Source organism: Rousettus aegyptiacus, unplaced genomic scaffold (assembly GCF_014176215.1).
Source record: "Rousettus aegyptiacus isolate mRouAeg1 unplaced genomic scaffold, mRouAeg1.p scaffold_m13_p_1, whole genome shotgun sequence".
NCBI classification, from domain to species: Eukaryota; Metazoa; Chordata; class Mammalia; order Chiroptera; family Pteropodidae; genus Rousettus; species Rousettus aegyptiacus.
In genome coordinates, this window is record NW_023416284.1 from 96,989,692 (window position 1) to 97,010,753 (window position 21,062).

The window sequence follows — 21,062 nt, forward strand, 5'->3', positions numbered from 1 at the left end:
CTGGAGACCCAGGTCTCTGGTCGCCACAATTTCTGGTCTGATGGCTTCTCAGATACTTTCTCTGGCCCTAGGCTAGGCTAGGCCAGTGCAGGAATGTCCTCAATCCTCTGTCCTCCACACCTAGGAATAGAGACGCTTCACATCTTCAGTGTGTGTGTGTATATTGGGGCGGGGGGGGGGGAGGGTTAGGTAAGTAAGGAGAGAATGAACTTAGGGCACAAAGTTAAGTATGAGAAAGAACCTTTCATTACCACTCTGGTTGGGGGTGGGCAGAGGGTGCTTGCCAATTTATAGCCTTTTAAAGTACTACCCAAAGCATGGTCCCTGGACCAGCAGCATTCACATTAACTAGAAGATTTAGAAATGCATCTCACATTTGAATGTGCACCTGAAGCTTTTGTTAAAATGTGCACCTGAAGCTTTTGTTAAAATGTAGATTATGATTCCATAGGCTTTGGGAAGCAAGGCTCTAGAGAGAGAAAGATGGCAGTGGCGGATGAGGGAAGGATAGAGGCAGGGTGGACTGGTGGGAAGGCTCAACATCCCATGATTGGCAAGAAGGGTGAGCGATGTGGCAACTCCAGAATTCCTAACTTTTATCCTAGTATCAGTCTAACCAGCACTTCACTCTCCTTCCTCAGGAGCTGGAGTATCAGAAACACCAGATGCGAGAACCAAATGACAAGTTTGTCCCAGTCATGAGTGACTTCATCACGGTTTCCAGTTTTAGCTTCTCTGAGCTGGAGGACCAGCTTAGTGAGGCCAGGGACAAGGTAAGGGTGTCCCAAGCCTCCAGTCTCACCCTCAGCCTAACCCTGCCCCCATTCCTCTCCAACTCAACCTTATGTAGATATAACTCCTTCATCCATTCCTACCGGATTGCCCAGAAGAGACAAACCCAGAATCACAGAGCTTTGAGGAATAAACATTTCCTCACTCCTACAAGAAAAGTAATAGCAACTCTATTGCAAAGATCATGTCCATTCATCAGGTGTTAGGTACCACTATAAGTGTTTTACGTTTGTCTCATTACCTACTTATGGGTTTGTGCAAAGGTTATTAGCCATTTGCACTTAGATACACAAAGGTTAAATACCTTGCCCAAGGTTGCCCCGATGTGATAGGCAGAGCTGGGTTACAATCCTGACTCTGGAGATCACCTTTGGTCTCAGTTGCTATCTTCTCATACCAATAGTGCACATGGATGCCCCCCTGTGGGGGTCTTATTAAAATGTGGGTCCTTATTCAAGAGGTCTTGGGTGGAACCTGAGATTCAGTATATCTAACAAGCTCCTGGGAGATGCCCATGCTGCTGGTCCATGGTCCATGAGTAGTGAGGCCTTTCGGAGAAGACTTTGAGGGGGTTGAATTAAGATGGTAGCTCTCAATAAAAGGACAGTGCCTGGCACATATAATTAAACTAGCATTGTCTATCTACTTGTTTAACCCCCACAACACTGGGAAGTGGGTTCTATTATCATCCCCGTTACTGATAAGGAAACTGAGACACAGAGAGGTTAAATAACTAGCCCAATAACTATGATCTCTGAAGTCTTTGTTAGTTATGAGGAGGCAGTTCCTTCCCAAGATCTGTTACCCCTGATCTCATACCTACACCATAGTGGTGGCTCTGGGAAGCCTCATCAGCCAGCTTGGATTACCCATGTCCCCAGGATGTCAGCTTCAACCTTTTTGTTCAGCCTTATGCCCACCCCAGTGATGATGGAGGTCTCCCCTTCTCTAGCCCTGACCCCATGCAAAAGGTCCCCAGCCTCGGATGCGTCTCTGCTCTGGCTGGAACCCAGCTAACCACATGGCCTGGGTCCATGGTGCTCAGGGGTGACTCTCCACCACCCCCTTTCCTCCTAACAGTTCTCCAAGGCCCTGATGTACTTTGGAGAGCAGGACAGCAAGATGCAGCCAGACGAATTCTTTGGCATTTTTGACACCTTCCTGCAGGCCTTCTCAGAGGCCCGGCAGGACCTGGAGGCCATGAGGAAGAAGAAGGAAGAGGAAGAGCGGCGAGCACGCATGGAAACCATGGTGAGAAGGCCAGGCAGGGCTTGAGGAGAGAGGCTGGTCTGAATGGGGTGCTACCAGGGAAGACAGTGGTGGGGCTTTGTGCAAGGAGGGCAGGGCCTAAGGAACACTGTAGGAGCTGACGTCAGCCCCCCCAAGGAGAGAGAGTGGTCTTCCCAGCATGAGGAGAGAGAGCATGTCTAGTGGGCAGGCACGGGGCATCCTGGGAAGGAGGAGAGTGGAGCTAGTTGGTGCACACCAGCATCAAGGCTCACAGCCTAGGGGGTAGCCCCTGGTTGGGAAGGGCATTCCTTTGTAAATCAGACTATGGGTGGCTGCTCTGGCTTCAGCCATTTCGTGGGGTGCCAGCCTCTCACTTTCGCTCCTCCAGCTGAAGGAGCAGAGAGAACGGGAGCGGTGGCAGCGGCAGCGGAAGGTCCACGCAGGCAGCGCGCTGGAGGAGGGAGGCGAGTTCGACGACCTGGTGTCAGCTCTGCGCTCGGGGGAGGTTTTCGACAAGGACTTATGCAAGCTCAAGCGCAGCCGCAAGCGGTCAGGGAGCCAGGCCCTGGAAGTCACCCGGGAGCGGGCAATCAACAGGCTAAATTATTGACCAGGGGACTGGCCACAGCAGGCCAGGAGACAGGGATGGACCAAGAGGGGATGAGTGGAGGAGGTGGTGATAAACAATTTGGTGCTCGGTTTAGAGCCCTGGGCTGGGTCCTGGGGTGAGGGCTGTGTGGCAGGACCAGGTGTCTCCCCACACTTGCCCCAGGGGGCTCCTGTCATCTCCTCTTCCCATTATTCTTCCTGCTTCCCGGCCCCCAGGGATCATTCTCTGAGGCTGAGTTGGACATCCCTGGCAGGCCCGGCTGAAGGGGCCCTACTCCTCACCCCCAGCATGGACACCCACATGTTGGCACAGAACTGCTTCAGATCCAGACTGAACAGGTTCCATGGACCTTGTCCAGACTTCATGTGCAGTGAGGAGTAACTGTGGGGTGGGCCCCTGAGAGCCAGGGTGAGAGAATCCAGGCTCCTGTCCCTCAAGAGGCAGCTTAATGGAACATTGATCTGGGGTACACTTTCCTCTTGAATGGAAAAGGAAGAGGCATTATATATTCTAGCTAGATATGTTCCAGAAAACAAATGCTGGGAGGATGACGCAGGGACCAAGTCATCGGGGCAGAGTAGTAGTGCCTGTTTCCTACATCACAAGTCCTTTAACCCCTCTCTTGCATGTCTTAAGTCTCCCTTCTTTCCCTACTGTCACCTCCATCCTATCTACTAATCCAGGATCCCAGAAAACTCACCTTTGGATTCCCACAACTATGGCTATCAGGTACTTGATGAATCTGGTAAGGTAAGGGGTTCACAAAGACCCCACTCATCACACCTCATGTCTTGGGCATAGGTACTTGAAAATAACTCTCCTTCCCCCGCACCCCTTCCCCCACCTGCCTTCCCAGACAACCGGACCATGTAAGGTGAGAATGACCTCATATATTGCCTTGGAGTTCCTGACAGCCCTTCACTAGAGGGTAGCACTTGAATACCTAATCCCACCCTAGAGCTGTCTGGTCTACCAATCAGAGCCCCTACCCCCAACTCTTTCGCTAACATCTGCCTCAGGGCAGAAGCCACAGTGACCTCCCACTCTGTCCAGCATTCAGACCACCTCGAACCATGTGTATCTGGCTGAGGCTAGCCCTGAGGCATTAGTTCCTGAGAGGGTCCTAAGGGCCAAGGCTGCCCTATGAATTTGCATACCATCTTTGAGGGTGTCTCATCCTCTAAGGCACGCAGACTGAGCCCAGGGCAGGCAGGGGAAGCTAGGGAGATGGAAGATGAGGATGAAGGAGGAAGGACAATTTCGCTGGGAGTTCAATGCCTGAAGGAGCCAAGGGAGAAAGGCTGAAAGCAGGGGTCGCTACCCCATCTTTGGCACCTGACTTGGTTCTTTAACCTGACCTCCAAGGGGCCCATTCAGGTCCTCCTATTCACCCCTCCTTTCCATTCTGTCCCTTGAGTGGGTATGTTAACATATGTGTCTAAACAAAATTTTGACTTCTAAAAGAAAGGTGAGGTCAGCTCCATCAGGGCTCTTATTTTCAATGTATTTTCTCACCCTAGAATTGACTTTTTATCCTGCCTGCCTGCCTGCCTGCCAACTCTCCACTCCCCGCCGCCCCCATCAACTAGCTCTTTGCCCCTCCATCTTCCCCTCCCTTTGTTTCTCAACTTTCCAACCTAGTCCAGCTCAGGGTTATTGCCAGTGGACAGACTGATGGGCTGGGCCCACTCTTCAGTGGCCTGTCTTTTCCCTATATCAGATTCCTGGGAGTGGGGCCATAGTAGATGCAGGGGCAGGGCAGAAGAAACACAAGGTTGGTGAACCCAGCATGTGTGTTGGTTTGAGGGGGAGAGATCTGAGCTAATGCAAGCCTGGCCAGGACAGGTGTGAAGTGGCCATCCTGGAGCCCAGGTGAGGGCGAGAGAAAGGATTCCAGGAAAAGCAGCTGGAGAGAGCTCTGTTATACCCATCTGTACACCCAAGAGCCCCCACCACAAGAAGTTGATGTTCTGATTATGGAAGGTTGTGGGTGGGGTCTCTGAATGTCTTCTTCCAAACTGGCTAGGCTAGAGTCAACTTAATCCACAGGGGCCAGGGACAGGGGAGGGCTCTACTTCTACCCAACAGGCACATCTAAGTCCTAGCATTCCCACCTGCTATGGAAGACTGAATACTCACCAGGAAAGACAAGGAATATGGAAGCTGTTCAAGACCCATTGGATCCGCAGAAAAGCATAGTTTGGTTTAAGTGTTTACAGAGGACACGTACATTGTTCCAGGGCTCAGGCTTCTCACCCCAAAAGATTTTTCTCTATTTATTATTTTCGAGATCTGGCCAGTGGCTCTGGCACCAGTGATAGACATCATTTTAGCCAGATCACCAACAGTGCCTTGGACCATGGACCATCACAGCTGAGTCAGCAAGAAGGGGCTAGTACCCCATGGTGACCGAGTTGGTCCTTGATATGCTAAATGTTTACACCTATTGTATTTGTTCCTTGGTCTTTTTTCAGTGCCCGTCCCACCCTTCCTTCCACCTTCGGATAAATTTCTCCAGCTGTCTAATTTTGTGTCCAATGTAAAATTCAGTTAACCTAATGCAACCTGCCCCCTTCTCAGAAGCAGCACCCACTCTTCCTCCTCCCGTGTTGAAAGTAGATGTGTTTAGGGTGGTGGGAGAAGAAAATTCTCCAGGTGGATGGGAAGGGTCTGGTCCAGGTTCTCCCTACCCTCATCCTATTTCCACCAACTGGGGAGCCATGACCACCTCTACCAAGGACGCCTTCGTGCCAAGGCTCTCTCACCAGCTGTCTCAGACAAGAAATGAGGCTAATGTATGAAATCGGCAGTGTCCTTTTTACCTGCACCTTTTTTTATAATATATTGTAATACTAAAAAAATATTAAATCCATACCATCCCCTTCCAGCCCACCTTGAACATTGTGCCTTCTTCCTATGAGGGACTTGAGGTGTACTGGGGAGCAGGCACCAACTGGTGGTGTGTTGGAATCAGCTCGTACTAGCTCTGAAAGCACAACTAACATTTTCAGTAATTCTGCAAGCCAGCTCATGTGGTACAGTAGCTTGAAATTGGCCTTGGAATTTGGCTTTTTTTCCCTAAGAACCTGCTGTCAAATATTCACCATCACACCTGGGTGTAGGCAAAGAGGCCAGCCAGCCGAGGGTGTCACTGAGGATAGATCCAAAGCCTATCCACACAGAAAACCCAGCACACAAGCCCAAAGCTTAGGGATATGAAACCCAGGAACCTCTAATAGCACCTCTGATTTCTAATAGCCAGTAATGATAGACTCACCTGACAGCTTTTCTGTAGATGGTGCATTTCTACACCTCCCACTCCACTTCCCCCACAGGGAAGACGGGGGATGTATGAAAGATATGTGCCTTCGGCCTTTCCAGCATCTCTCCTGCTCCTCTTCCCTAGAGGAGTGGGCTTTGGGATGGGGTTGAGGGGTGGACACGAAATCCTAGCAGCTCAGTTCTCTGTGCAGATACAATCCTCATTCTTGCATCTCCAAAGTTGGCACTGCAGCTTTATTTTGTGCACTGTGAGAGCAAAGGCAATCTCAACTCTCTTCTTTCCCTGATATATTCCAGAATAAAGGGGTGTTGGTAGTGGGTGGAACAGCAGTGCACAGGGCCAGGTGTGGCGTGAGTGGTTAGGCAGGAGTCCTCACGGCTATTAAAGGAGGGGAACCAAGGAAAGGGAGCGGGCAGGACGGTACAATTGTTAAACAGAAAGACTGCAAATGTGAAGAGACAGAGACTCTCTTTGTGAGGATGGGTGTCAGACAGGGACCGGTAGGGCTAGGATTCCACAGACCTGGGCAGGCAAAGCTGCTGAAGAGAAGTTATTGTACATTCCTAGTGCAAGCTGTGCTTCTCCCCCTCAAAGTGGGTTCCTCTGCTTTGTAAGCCCTTATTTTGTCCCCAGGGAAGCAGCAGAAGATAAAACCCAAAGTGAGAAGTGGAAGTTATGGGACGGACTCTCTGAAACTGGTTGTCTGAAATAGTCTATACAAAACACAGTGTGATTTTTCAGTTATCTAGGACTGCTCATTGTGACCACCTCCCATGACCTTAGTGTCCAGGAAGGCTTAAGGGCCTGCTGGTTTCCTCTGAATAAAGGAAGCTTCGCAGGTCATCATAGGCCACCTAGTAGTAAGGGAGTGGGCTGACCTTGGGTTCCTACTGGTGAAGGTAAACAGTGACAGGGTTCAAGAAACTTGACATCTTTCCCTTGGCCCAAATTGTATCCCATTTCTGGAACTGGCTGGGCCATGGGTGAGTGGGAGTAGGAGCTCTAAGTCCGATGGAAATCCCCCCGCTGACCCCCAGTCTTGCTAATGAGTTTGATCTCCCCCAACACGATGTCCCTGCTGACAGCCTTGCACATGTCGTACAGGGTGAGGGAGGCCACAGCAGCTGAGGTCAGAGCCTCCATCTCTACCCCAGTGGGGCCCTGAGCCCGGCAAGACGCCTGAATCACCACAGCATGGCGTGTGCTGTCCAGCTGCAGCTGCACCTGGACATGGCTCAGGGCCACGTGGTGACACAGAGGAATCAGCTGGCTGGTCAGCTTGGCTGCCTGGATTCCAGCCAGCTGAGCCACCACCAGGGCATCTCCCTTCTTTAGCTGGTTCTCTTGGACGAGTTTGAAGGCCACGGGCCCCAGGAGGACCATGGCGGAGGCCACGGCCACCCGCTCAGTGTCCGGCTTACCACCCACATCTACCATAGCTGCCCGTCCTTCTGTGTCCACATGGGTTAATCGGTCCAAGGTTGGCAGGGGTCCTGAGTGGGTGGCACGAGCCTGGGACATGGGGCTAAGGCACTCTGGGTTGGTATCTGTATCTGGGTGGGAACTGTAGTGTCTCTGAGGGGAGCTAGACCCCAGCCACTGCTGGGCAAGGCGAGGGCTCTTGGGGACCCAGCATCCTTTCCACAAAGTTGGCATCTGGTTGGAGAAACGCACTCTGTGTCTCAGACCCTGAACATGGACGGGGTCCCCGAAGGAAACGCTTGGAATGGCTGGTGGAGAATCTTGGAGTATCAAAAATAACTCTGGAAGGCAAGAAAGAAAAAGAAGAAAGACTAAGACCAAAAGGTGATTCTTTTCCCCACCTTTCCTCCTAACCCTTTTCCTACCCCACTTCAAGTTCTATCTTCTACACTGGGGAAAGGAATGAAAAAACAAAAATATCAAGAAAAGATAAAAACAGAAGATACACAGATAGAAGGTCCCCGGAATACAAGCGTGCAGCCTTTCTCATCAGGTGTTACACACACAGGACAATGGCCCCAGCAGTTTCCAACTGTCCTGCAGCGGTGGTATCAGGGCTACTCCTGGGCTCCCCTCCCCACAAAAACTTTGTTATTGAAGTTCTCTTAAGAAACACCTGAGATCTGAAGACAAGCCTAGATCAGAATTACCTCTTCATGTCTCTTCATTTTCTTAAAACTGCAGTGAGGTCTCTGTATGAATTACCGATTACAGCTACTCTTATCTTCCTATTCTCTATGAAGAGTTAACAGTAATCATGTTATTTACAGATGAAAATATTTAATCTATTTAAACAATGTCTTTCGAGCCTTCTCAAGCACATCAGATAGGCACACAACGTGACAGGCTGATTTCAGTGGCCCCAACGGCCTTGGAACCTCGCAGGCTCTTGTTACTCAGGCTGTTGCAAGGACCAGCAGGCACCAGCACCATCTGAGAACTGCAGAGCCGCAGAATCTCGCCCCAGACCTCCGGATTCCACATGTGAAGTCACAAGATCCTCAATGATTCAGACGCAAATGAAAGCCTAAGAGGCTCTGTTCTATGTAACTCCTGGCTTTTAGAAACATACTTTAATTATTTCATATCTTGGAGAGTAATCATACACCTGATGGAGCAAATAAGTTTACCAACTTCCAGCTTTCTGTCATGCTCTGGACTCCCTATCTTGTCAATGTCAGGGGCACAGCCTTCCTTCTAAAGGAGCCATCAAGGCATCCCCCATTCCTTGTCATCAAGGTGTGTCAGCATTGCTCAAGACCCAACAAGAGAACTAGGATGCTGGAAATAGGGGAGGAGAGATGATAAAGTTTTCTTCCCAGTGGAGTGCTCTGGTGAGCTCCAATTCCTCCTCTGGGTGGTTGGTGTGCAATGATGGTCCCTGGGCTTTCTCAGGCCCACTGGTGTCTACTCTATTCCCGGCTGTGGGCTCACTCTGCTCCAACCCCTGCAGAAAGTATCCTTTTCTCCTATTTTTTTTTTTTTTTTAAACTGCTTTCTCTTGCCTAGGGGCACAATTCAGGGGCCTAGACCTGACTCTGGCAAAGGGGACAAGGCCTCCCCTATTCTGGTCTGGGACTTGTGTCAAAGCGGCTTTACATGGCCCAGCCAGTTCCCCCAGGGCTGGAGACCATATCCAGCTCTATAAAAAAGGTGTTTTTGTTTGAAGCACCCTATGCCCTGAGAGATGTCCTAACCACATAAGCTCTCAAGAGTTAAAAAACTGGAAGTTGAGATCCTAGCTGTGTCCTCCTTGACAATATGAGTAGCATTCTTGTTTAGCTTGCTGCCTCAAGCTCTGCCTGGCACAGAAGCTAACAAATCGACCCATGGATGCTGTTGGTCCAGAGATACCCATGATTGGCCCAAACTACGGAAAGGAAGGACACCTGTAATTGTACCCAAACTGGGAGATTCTAGAACTAAGGACAAGGACTCTGTCTTAACCAGGAGCTCCATATTCAAGGAACAACTAATTTAGTGATCATTAAATCTGGAGGACCCCCATCCCAATTTTGGGTGGAATAGAATGATCATTTCTACAGCACGTTTAGTGAGGGAGGGCTGTGCACAGAGAAGAGCAGAAGCAGTAAAGGCAGGGGTATGAAAAGATGAAGGAGGAATAGAAGACCAGTAAGGATGAGAATATCAGGATGAAAAGCAGGATGTAGGGGTACCTTATCACAGAGGCCCTACCCCCTGGGAATCCCCAATGACAAGGGTGAGTGGTTACGTACTGCTGAGTCACCCACCGATGAGGATCATGGGCCGGTTCTTCATCTGGGAAATATTGAACATGCCTGGCGTAAGGGAAAATTGGGCAGAGGAGAGCAGGGAAGGGAGAAAGAAAGGGCGGGGAAAGGAAGTTCAGTGACCCAAACATGGACATAGTGGTGTGACAACCCCATAAACATGCACTCACCTATGTGCATCTGACAAAGCCCCCATTGTAAACTGCAAGGCCATCCATGACTGAGCCCAGAACATTCTGTGGATGCTCAGGAAGGTAATGTGTGGGATGAGAGAGGCAATGACACTCCTCTTCCCCTCAAGCTAATAAAACAGCCCAAGAGAATTCAGGGTCCCGTCTCCTGTGTAGTCTCTGCTTTGCCAACTTCCCCAAGGAAAACCATCACCGCACCCCAAATCTAGAGGCATAACCAGGAATGGGGAGAACACTGAGTTTTGCTGGCCCCTTGCCAGGCTTTCCTTTGTCTTATCACCCCAAAACTATGGCCCTCCCTCCTGCCGGCCTTCTCCACGCACGTTCCTTACCAGCATGCTGCCGCTTCTTCCTGCCCACGGCAGCCCCAATGATTCTCAGCAGCTCCTCCTCAGAGGCACCCGCCCGCAAGTGATCCCGCAGAGATACCTCTGAGCTCCCAAAGAGGCAAACCTGCAGGGGATCACCATGGAGGTGAAGACAACATGCCTCCTTCAACCCTTGGCCTTCTCCCTGATCCCTAGAGACCCCTATGGGCTAGGCGCCAGTGTCCAGGCCTCCCATGGCTGGGTCATACTCAGGGCAACACTTCCTGCAACGAGGGACAGAAGGTGCTGGATGGAAGGAGTCAAAGAGGCTGGAAGGGAAGGAAGCAAAATCAGACATCCCAAGGCCTGTCTCTGATTTACAGTCATGTTGCCTTCAGCTTGTAGAATGTACTTTAAAAAATTAAATAGTTGCCAACAGAGGCAGCACATCAAAATCCAGATCAGGGATCACCCCCAGCTGGCTTCCAACTAGGTTTGGCTGATGGGAGATGAGAGGGTGAGAAGAGAGAGAGGCTGGACATTTACTCCCTGTTTCCTCTCTGTCCTGACTTCTTGGGCAGTGGCCACTTCCCTTCATAACTACAGAATCAACCAGGAGGCCACCCTGCCAGCCTCCAGTTCTCACAGGCCCCAGTGACACCACCTCCCTCCCTTCAGCTTCCCCCCAGGGGTGGGAATAGCTGTTTCCTGCTACTCACTGCGAGTCTCAACATCCCTTACAGGTCCCCTTACCCTGCACTATCAATAGCCTCCCTCTTTAGTCCATTCTCTTCAGAATCCCACTTTCCATTTCCTACAGGGCCCTGACTGATAAGGGACATCACCCACTGTCCAGGTCAATTTTATATCCCCAGCCCAGAAAAATCTTTTTAGCTTTTTAACAACTGCTGGATGATTTCTTTGGATGTCAAACCTAATGCATCTGAACCCAACCCTCCTCCCTACTCCCTCACCCCAGCAATCCTAAACAGGTCCCGAAGCCAATTAGCCACCTAGAGGCCTTTCTTTCCTCTCTCTACCTGTGTTACCAAGTTCCTTCATTCATCCTTCCCATCTTTACTTTATGCTCTTACATATTTGGGACATCTCTAAATGGTCATCTAACCAGTCTTCCTATTTCCAAATTCAACCTGTTGGTTATTCTTCCTAAAATATGAATGGGGGATCACGTTGCCTCCATGTTCCGAAACTCTGCACAGTGCCCTGTCAACAGAACATACTCTGCATCTTTTATCTGGGCATTCGCGCCCACTACAATGTGGGCTCCCCATATCCAACTTTAATCTGTCCTAGCCATATTACTACAAAGCCCAGATATGTCTCTTCCCCCAGCCTCACTTCTCCTACCCCAGCCATTCTTTAAGGCTCATTGCCAAGGTCTACAATGCGCTCCCTCAAGGTCTACCACCCTTACTGCCTGCTGGGCTGCTCATCTGCCAAAGAACGTGCACTGCCACACACTAGCTCTGTTTTGCCTTCCCAAGGAACTTTTACACCCCTGAAGGAAATGGGCAAGTCTATGCCTCCCTTTCATCCTCCACATGGATGAATGCCCAGTACATGCTGATTAGATATGAGTGAAGGGGGCTGGTTTCAGGGCTGAGTCCCTGGCCTGGTGGAAGTGGCCAACCAGGGTGGGGCAGGGGCAAAGTGCACACTGATTCTCCAACAATTCCCAGGCCCTAGTACCTAGTCCTGGAAAGTGGGTTCCAATCAACTGGAAGTTACTTCAGGGAACCAAGTAAAGAAGAAATCAGGGTGACAATTTCACAGGAGGCCGTGAGTTCACCTTCACCTGCTGCTCCATGACCTGCCCAAATCTGATACTATTTCACCAACCACCTTGTTTTTGCCCTGCTAGTCTCCCCTCCAATCAGACGGCGCAGGTGCGAAGGGATATTCAGAACACAGAGGTGGCAAGGGGCCCTCATGGAGAAGGAGATACTCACCTTGAGGTTCCCGTCAGCTGTGATTCGCAGCCGGTTGCAGGTCCCACAAAAATTCTCAGACATGGATGTGATGAAGCTGATGCGGCCTCGGAAGCCAGGGATTTTAAAGGCCTGGGGCGAGGAAGGCAAGAGGGGTGGGGTGGTGGAGGAGATATGGATGGAGATGGGCCACTGAGCGCCAGCTCTCATTCCCTGACATCAGAGCCCTCACTTCGTAGCCCTCTTCAAGAGGACCCCTTCAGAAGGGAGAGTCCAAGGCCCTCAGACAACAGAAGGCTCTCACACACAAATGGCCCATGAACTGCCTGTGCTTTGCCTGCCCGAGAGCACACTTGCTAAGGATACGGGGGCCTGTAGACAGCATTGCCAGAGCAGATCATGTGAAAGAGCAGATCAAGCACCCCCTCCACCACTTACTGGAGTGTGTCCTACGAGTTACTTAACCTGCTTCTTTATCCACAAAAAGGGAGGCTGACGTGATGGCGCTGGAATGCTTCCTGCTTAAATGGTACTGCCCTGCATCACTGCACTCCAACCTCGGTGCAGCCCCTGCCAGCTCTCCTGTCCTAGGGTGAAGGCATGACCGCCATACCCAGCCCTCCTGTTGCCCTCCAAACCTTGGCTGTGCTGGATTCCTCCTCGGGCAGCTTCTCCAGCTCTGGCCATTGCTGCCGGAGAGTATCGAGCATCTCCTTGTAGCTGACCATCTTCTTAAAGTTCCACTTGTTGCCTGTGTTAGGGTTGAAGGCTACTGAGTGACAGCATTGCAGGACCCCGTGGGCTTCAGGGTCATCCTGCCACACAGCCCAGGAATCAGTTCTCTTGAAAGGTCAGGAGGCCCTGCCTAAAACAGGTGGATCAAATCACACCCACACTCGACGCCGAGGAGTCTCTGATGCACCACAGCAGCCCCAGCCCTGGTCCCTGCCCGGGCTTCTCCCCACCATCCCTGCAGAAATTCCTATACACACAGCAGAGTCTGAGGTCAACAGAACCCACAGGGTGGGCCAGACCTTGCTGTCCCACTCAACCCTCCCGAGGGTCACCATGCTCTGGCGACAGGCCCAGCCTCCTCTTCCTTCCCCTAACTCTGCCTGGAGCCACTGACCATCAAAGGGCATGTACTCTATGAAGCGCACGTCCAGGGGGAGGCCTTCAGTCAGGGCCACGAAGTCCAGGAGCTCGTCCTCGTTCAGGCCTCGCATCACCACACAGTTAACCTGTCCAGGGGACAAAAGGACCATGAGGGCTTTCACTCAGGCTTTCTTTTGCAGGAATGACCTTTGGAGAACTGGTACCTGCTAGGCTCTTCGGTATAGGGTCCCAGTCCTTGCCTTTCACCCCACAGTTCCCCTTGGGTTAAAGGATACCATGGGGTCCCTGATTTTCTCCCCTCCCTTGAAGGATGAGAGGCAGGGCTGGATGCAGCAGGTAAGGAAGTGGTTGCTGGGGACACTATGGCTGCACTGGCCAGGGCTGGGAGCAGGCAGTGAAAGGCCAAGCCAGGGTAGAGAGGGCAGGAAGGATAGCTGCAGTGGCATGTCCTCACCTTCACAGGGCTGTAGCCCAGCTCGATGGCCTTGTGGATCCCCTCCATGACCTTGTGGAAGCCTGCGAGGAGGAAGAAAAATGGTCCAAGAACTTCCTCCTTTTCCCTGACCACCACACACCCATAAAGAGGGAGGCCCCAGAGCTATAAGGAGCCTCAGAGACCACCAAGTCCAAAGGCTGGCAAATATCTTCTATAAAGGGTCAAATAGCAAATACTCTAAGCTTTGTAGGACAACAGGAAAAATTGAGGCTATTTTGTAGGTGTATGTTATAAAGATTTTATTGACTAAATTTAGGATATAATAATAATTGAGGACAGTTTTTTGTTATACAGGTCTACAGATGGAATGGAAGAATTGAATTTTTTACAGGGATATTTTGCTTGATTGAGGTTCACAGTTAATGTTCCCTATCATTACATTGATTGTAATGTCACCAGCAAAATCCATCCTTGGCTCACAGGCTGTTAAAAAGCAGGCAGGAGCTGGATTTGGCCACTGGGCTTTAGTGTGCAACTCTGAACTAAATGAACCTTCTCATAGTCGAGAGGAGGAAACTGAAGCCCAGAGAGAGGCAGTGCCCTGCTGGAGGCGTCACACTACATCTCTTAGAATGCAGGTTTCCTGACTCCCTTATCAAGACTTTCTCAACAGCCCATCTGTTCATTCACTCTACATATTCTCACCAAGGACCTACTTTGTGCAACAGCTGTGCCAGGGCTGGTGAGCGATGCTTACGTGTGCAGTTCTCACCTACCTCTGTGCCTACCCTCAGGCTGGCTTCTCCTCAAACCCAGCTCGTTCTCAGCTCATTCCTGCATCCAAACATTGGAGTACCCACTGCATGCAAGTCCCCATCCCACCCCCAGCCTGCACAGTCTGGTGATCATGAATACTTCCCAGCTGGGATGTCTCTCTGAGAGTGGCCTAGGGATGACATCCATAATGTTCTTGCAGCATTTTTGGATGGCCCCATGAGGGAGGGCAAGGGAAGGAATGTGCAGCTTTTACACAAAATGCTGTTAGGAAAACCTAGAATTTTTCTCCTCTGTAAACATTCTCACCTCCAAAAGGAGGCAGTGGCCACAGGAGTGAGAAGTAAGACCTGATATTAGGATATACTGTCTCCAATTCTCATTCCAGGAAAGGAGACAAAGAGATTGGGGGCGGTGGGGGGCGTGTGTGTGTGTGTGTGTGTGTGTGTGTGTGTGTGTTATGTTGGAGGTAAAGCCCACAAACACACCTTCTACTTTTGCACCTCAGAGCCCTTGCAGGTGACCAACACTTTCTCTCAGAGGATGCTCTCTGGATCGGAACCCCTCCCAAGGCCCAATGTATATGCCCTCTTAGTGAAGCTCTCCTGGTCTTTCCCTGCTAGGAGTTCTCACTCCCTCTCTTTAGTGCTTTAATCGATATTACTGGACAAGCAAAGGTGGTCCAGTGGCATCACGCCTCTTGGCAATTTCCTGTGTGTCAGTCCCCTCCCACAGCTTGTGGGGCAGCTCTTTACAGAGAACAAAGACTCCATGAGCACTTCCTCAGTTCACGGAGGGGTGTAAACAGTAACTCACATGTGAGGCAAGAACCTCTGCCACAGAATGAGGCCTATGACCCAAGAAACATCAGGGCGCAGTGAACTGATGAGATCTGGGGCTTGGCTGCTCTACCTCTCCAGACCCACCCTCCCTGATGAAGCCCAGTGGGAGGAAGCTGTGGGTATGCTCACTGCAGAGGAAGACAGGAGAGACTAATGTCCAGGACAGACACAGGGAGCACCAGTGGGGTTGCTGGGGGAATCTTCACCTGGCAGTGCTGGCCCTGACCTTGACACCTCCAGGCAGCTGCTTCTACCCTGGGCAGCCTCGCATTACTTCGGGGATTATTATATGCTAACTAACTCAACCCCATTTGTAAAGGATTATCTTAGTTTTAAAACAGCAAGTCCTGTATTCTGGAAACCCTCTTAGTCCTGAGAAAACGGTAGGGAGAGGTTGGTTACCATAGCTCTTAGCATCTGATCCCAAAAAGTACCTAGTAGTGTGGCTATAAAGACAGGGGAAATTTGGTGCAGGTGTGGGGTGAAGAATAAACATCTAGGCTTATCTATGGTCCAGACACTGAGAGAAAGAGAAACCAGGCTTTTTTCCCTAGTGTCAGCCACAGCTTCCAGCTACAGGGCCTATGAGGAACAGACTCCATTGTGAGCCACATCTGATCACCTTTCCTGCGGACGATGAACTCAAACTTGGCTGGCACCAGTGTGTCGAGGCTGATGTTGATGGCACCGAGACCAGCTTTCTGAAGCTGAGGCAGCAGCCGGGCTAAGTTGATGCCGTTGGTGGTGACGCCAATGGTCTTCAGCCCCTCCAGTTGGTGGAGCTGGGCTGTAGAAAGAACAGGAGCGGGCATCAGCCTACTTATTCTTGGTGAGGCCAGGAGAAGGGCTGGAAGGAGAAACTCTGAGTCCATATAAGATGAATGGAAAAGGTACTCTCTGCAGACCTCTATTAGCCAGGCTTAGTTTAATAAGAAACATAAGAATAAAAACAATGATAATAACAACAAAAAGATTAAACACTGAGTGTTCAGTCTGCTAAAGTCTCTACTGAGTGCTTCGCTCACTGAAGCTTCACAATAATGATGATCCCCATTTAATAGATAGGAAAGGATGGCTCAGAGAGATTAAGGGAATTGCTTAAAAATCACACGGCTAGTATGAAGAACAGCTGAGAATCAAAGCAATGTGTACTTGACTCATGGACTATGCTCTTAATAACCAACTCACAAATCCTGATACTGTAAGTAATAGTAACAAAAAAGTATTTGGATTCTGCACTAAACTGACTCCTCCATTCCACCAAAAATCCCTAGAAACAACAGAAGGATCAAAATATAACCCATAATAGACTGAGAAGGCAAGAATGAATGTCTTCAATGGCCCAGAAAGGTGGAGAAATACTGAAAGATAGAAAGCACTGGGGATCAGATGGACTGAGGAGACCACAGGCCAAAGAACATACCGGAAAAGGTTAGCAGTCACACAGACAGGGAGCAGAAGGGTTCTTGGTTCTGTCAAGGAGGTTGCCTCTCTGGGGAATTACATTTAAACAAGTTGAGTTAGTTGGCTTTCCTCCAGTCCCTGGGAGCAGGGAGGAGGCAGGAGCTTTTACCCAAAGGCTGGAGCACTTAAGTGAGCTAAAGAGGGTGAGGGAAGCCCTGAGTTGCTGCTGATAGTTAGGAGACATGGCAGCCCTGGAGCCCAGAAGTCCGGAAGGCCCTCATACCCCTACTTCACAAGCGCAGGGGCAATCAGCATAAACAGAAACAGCACTGACAGCCAGGCCAACAGAGGCCTTGGGCACTGAGATGAGTACATAGCCAACATTTAAGGATGATGTTGAGAAATAAAAAAGAAAGGAAGTGCAAAAGAGATAAAAAATGAGCCTTTAAAATCCAGAGTTAGATGAATATATATGCAAAAATCCTCAACAAATACTAGCAGACCAAATTCAACAATACATTAAAAGGATCATATACCATGTTCAAGTGGGATTTATTCCAGGCATGCAAGGATGGTTTGACATCCACAAAAACAATCAATGTGATACATCAACCTTAACAAAATGAAGGATAAAAAACATAGTCATCTCAAATGCAGAAAAAGCATTTGACAAAATTCAATACCCATTTATGATAAAAACTCTCAACAAAGATGTATAAAAGCAACATTGCTCAGCATATAAAGGCCATACGTGACAAAACCAATGCTAACATCATACTCAATGGTGAAAAGCACAAAGCTCTTCCTCTGAGCCTGGGAACAAGACACGGATGCCCACTCTCATCACTTTTATTTAACACAGTATTAGAATTTGAGCCAGAGAAATTAGGCAAGAAAAAGGAATATAAATCAGAAAGGAAAAAGTAAAACTGTCACTATTTGCAGATGATATAAGACAGAGAAAGTCCTAAAGACTCTACCTAAAAACTGTTAGAACTAATAAACAAATTCGGTGAAGTTACAAGATACAAACTCAATATATGAAAATCTGTTGCATATACACTAATAATGAACTACAGAAAAAGGAAGTAAGAAAACAATTCCATTTAAAATTGCATCGAAAAGAATAAAATACCTAGGAATCAATTTTACAAGCAGGCGAAAGACTTGCACACTGAAAACTATGAGATGTCGAAGAAACTAACTCACAAATAAGTGGAAAGATATTCTGTTTTCGTGGATTAGAAAGATTAAAATTTTAAAATGTCCATACTATTTAAGTAATCTACAGATTCAATGCAATCCCTATCAAAATTCCAGTGGTATTTTTCATAGAAATAGAACAAACAATACTTAAATTTGTATTGAACCACAAAACACCACAAATAGCCAAAGTAATCTTGAGAAAGAACAAAGTTGGAGGTATCATGCGCCCTGATTTCAAACTATCTTACAAAGATACAGTGATCAAAACAGTAGAGTACTGACATAAAAACAGATGCGCAAATCAATGGAACAGAATCAAGAGCCCGGAAATTAACCCACACATATATAGATATTCAATTAAGATAAAGGAGCCAAGAATATACAATGGGGAAAAGACAGTCTCTTCAATAAATGGTGTTAGAAAAACTGCACGGTCACCTGCTAAAGAATAAAGGTGGATCACTAGGTTACATTACACAAAAAAATTGACTCAAAATGAACTAAAGAGTTGATACGAAATGATAAAACTCCTAAAAAAAAAAACAGTAGCAAACTACTTGACATAGATCTTGGCAATGATTTTTTGGATTTGACACCAAAAGCAAATGCAGCAAAAGCAAAAATAAACAAATGGGGCTACATCAAATGCTATTCATTGTAGCATTATTTAAAATAAGCCAAAACATGGAAGCCACCTAATTGTTCATAGATGGATGGATAAATAAAATCTATATGTGTGTGCATGTATACATACATACATACATACATATATATTTATAGAAAGATGTTAATGAACCTTTTTATAATACCTGTAAAATGTTTATATTGAAAATGTTTATGTTTGTGAACAAAGAAATATAAACATTTTCTTTATGTACAGAGACACACACATACACACTATGGAATGTCGTTCAATCATAAAAAGAAGAAAATCTTGCCATTTGAGACAACATGGGTGGGTCCTGAAGGCATCATGCTAAGTGAAATAAGTCAGACAGAGAAAGACGAATATGGTATCATCTCACTTATATGAGGAATCTTAAAAGAAACAAAAACAAACAAACAAACAAAAAACTAAACTAAACTCACAGATACAGAAAACAGATTGGTGGTCACAAGAGGTTGCTGGTGGAAGGAGGTGGTGAGAAAAATGGGTAAAAGAGGTCAAAGGTATAAATGTCCAGTTTTAAAATAAGTCCTGGGGACATAATGTACAGCATAGTGACTACAGTTAATAATACTGTATTTTATATTTGAAAGTTGCTGAAAGAGTAGATCTTAAAAGTTCTTATCACAAAAAAAATTATAACTGTATGGTGACATGTTAACTAGACTTACTGTAGTGAACATTCTGTAATATAATCACACATTAAATCATTATATTGCAAATCATTATATTGCACACCTGCAATTAATGTGATATCAATTATATCTCAATAAAAAAAGTATCAGAGTTAATATCCCCAGAGGTTAAATATTATACAAGAAAAAGAATTAGAACTCTTAAAAATAAAATATATATAGTTAGATATATACTTGATGGAAAATTATAAAATATATATAATTATAAAATATATACATAAAGTTAGAAAAAATAAAGAAAAAAAACTTGATAGAAAAGCAGCATGGACACATACCAAAAGCAAATGAGCAAGCTGGAATATTGAGCAAAGGAATTTTCCCAAAACTGTACACAAAGGAACGAGACTAAAAAATAATAATAATACCACCACTACCACCACCATCACGAAAAAAACAAACACCTACTCACATTTAAATCCAATGAAGTCTGAAGAAAAGATACTGTGTCGATGTGACCAAGGGGTAGTTATCTTTGATCAGCAGTATTTTTACATGTACTTATTTACGGATAAAATCTATTTCAAACCACTTGAAAGCATGAATCTTGGTGAAAAATCAGCTCAGCTCTGCATAAAAGCAGAAACCAGGAGTGAAGTGCCCAAGTCAAGCTGGACTGAGAAAAAGGCAGATCACAGATTCAGCCTGCAGTTTAGATAGGGGTGTGCAGGCTCGTAAGACTGAAATTATATAATCTTTCTGGAGAGAAGTATTTATCCGAAATTTAACCTAAGGAAATAATCATGCATGTAAACAATATTTACCACAAAGATGTCTATTAGGGAGCAATACTTAAAAACGGGCAGTGGGAAATCAAAAATACAAAACTGGCTAAATTATGTTTTGCCTAAATGATGGAATATAATGCACTCAAAAATGACTCTGTAAAATAATATGTTAGGATGTTGGGGCATACACGTACTATGTTAATTGGAAGAGCAGGTTAAAAACAGTAGTTAAAAAACTAGATGCAAAGAAAAAAGACTGCAAGTCACCAAACCAAAATGTTGACATTGGTTACATTTGGGCAGTAGTGATATTCTTTTTTGCTTATCTGAAATAAACATGTATTCATAAGAAAATAAAAGTTTAAAAATAAAAGTTGCTTTAAAAAAGCTTTATTCTGGGGTTCTGCCAACGTGGAAAGTGAACAGTAGTTGTTGGTTCCCTTCATCAAATCAACCCTGAAGAAACACAGAATCCAGAAACATTAATAAATAAAATCTTGAGAAACTCAAGAAGATGTGTAAGTCTTTTGAACTGGTATAGGGGAGGGGTTTTGTAACCTGGGGTTGAAGGCGCCTGGCAGAAAATGTAAGCAATTAAAGGAAAGCAAGGCAGTTTAACTCTATTCTTGCCCTCACCCACTGATGGCTCAGAACAAACAATGCCCCTTTCCTTAAAAAATCAGTGGCATCGGCCCCACAGAACTAGCTCAGGAATTCACTGATGGTATACTCAGGTAAGCTGCCAACGCCCTGCTGAAAGAGGTGCTGGAGACAACAGGTAGGGGACTGACAGCCTTGTGCACTTATTCCTCCACCATCCCAAAGTCCCAGGACTGCTGGCTTAAAATCAAGGGTGAATGTCTCCTTCTAAATCTGCTTCACCCTAAGGGTGACCTAAAGGACTGCCATATTATATAACTCCAGGAGGTGCTATTCTCATCATACTCAAAATGAATAGTATCCCCTGGAGTTGTGCAGTACACAACCTGTACAGCCTTACATGGCAAGGCTGGCCATTTGGTGGAAAGACAAACATAAATGAATAACTGTGATATTCTGCGTCCTTGAGCTCCCCAGGCCTATCAAAAGCTAAAATCTGG

At 47.3% G+C, this 21,062-nt stretch overlaps 2 protein-coding genes across 7 annotated transcripts in view; one reads left to right on the forward strand and one right to left on the reverse strand.

The window, feature by feature from the left end:
- The window catches only part of DAAM2 (dishevelled associated activator of morphogenesis 2), a 106,023-nt gene extending 100,504 nt beyond the window's left edge, over positions 1 to 5,519 (forward strand). For all 3 annotated transcript variants that reach the window (XM_016154309.2, XM_016154312.2, XM_036217632.1), the window contains 3 exons: positions 642 to 773; positions 1,873 to 2,043; positions 2,411 to 5,519. In XM_016154309.2, the coding sequence (XP_016009795.1) occupies positions 642 to 773; positions 1,873 to 2,043; positions 2,411 to 2,632 (525 nt within the window). In that variant the 3' untranslated portion in view covers positions 2,633 to 5,519. The remainder of the gene's footprint in view (positions 1 to 641; positions 774 to 1,872; positions 2,044 to 2,410) is intronic.
- A 601-nt stretch (positions 5,520 to 6,120) lies between these two features.
- The window catches only part of MOCS1 (molybdenum cofactor synthesis 1), a 35,959-nt gene continuing 21,017 nt past the window's right edge, over positions 6,121 to 21,062 (reverse strand). For 2 of the 4 annotated variants that reach the window (XM_016154313.2, XM_036217642.1), the window contains 8 exons: positions 15,888 to 16,052; positions 13,668 to 13,729; positions 13,227 to 13,338; positions 12,736 to 12,848; positions 12,119 to 12,229; positions 10,173 to 10,293; positions 9,650 to 9,697; positions 6,121 to 7,678 (listed from right to left, as the gene is read on the reverse strand). In XM_016154313.2, coding sequence (XP_016009799.2) covers positions 6,918 to 7,678; positions 9,650 to 9,697; positions 10,173 to 10,293; positions 12,119 to 12,229; positions 12,736 to 12,848; positions 13,227 to 13,338; positions 13,668 to 13,729; positions 15,888 to 16,052 — 1,493 coding nt within the window. In that variant the 3' untranslated portion in view covers positions 6,121 to 6,917. Of the gene's footprint in view, positions 7,679 to 9,634; positions 9,698 to 10,172; positions 10,294 to 12,118; positions 12,230 to 12,735; positions 12,849 to 13,226; positions 13,339 to 13,667; positions 13,730 to 15,887; positions 16,053 to 21,062 lie in introns of all 4 variants that reach the window. The other 2 variants (XM_016154314.2, XM_036217641.1) reach the window with 2 other exon arrangements.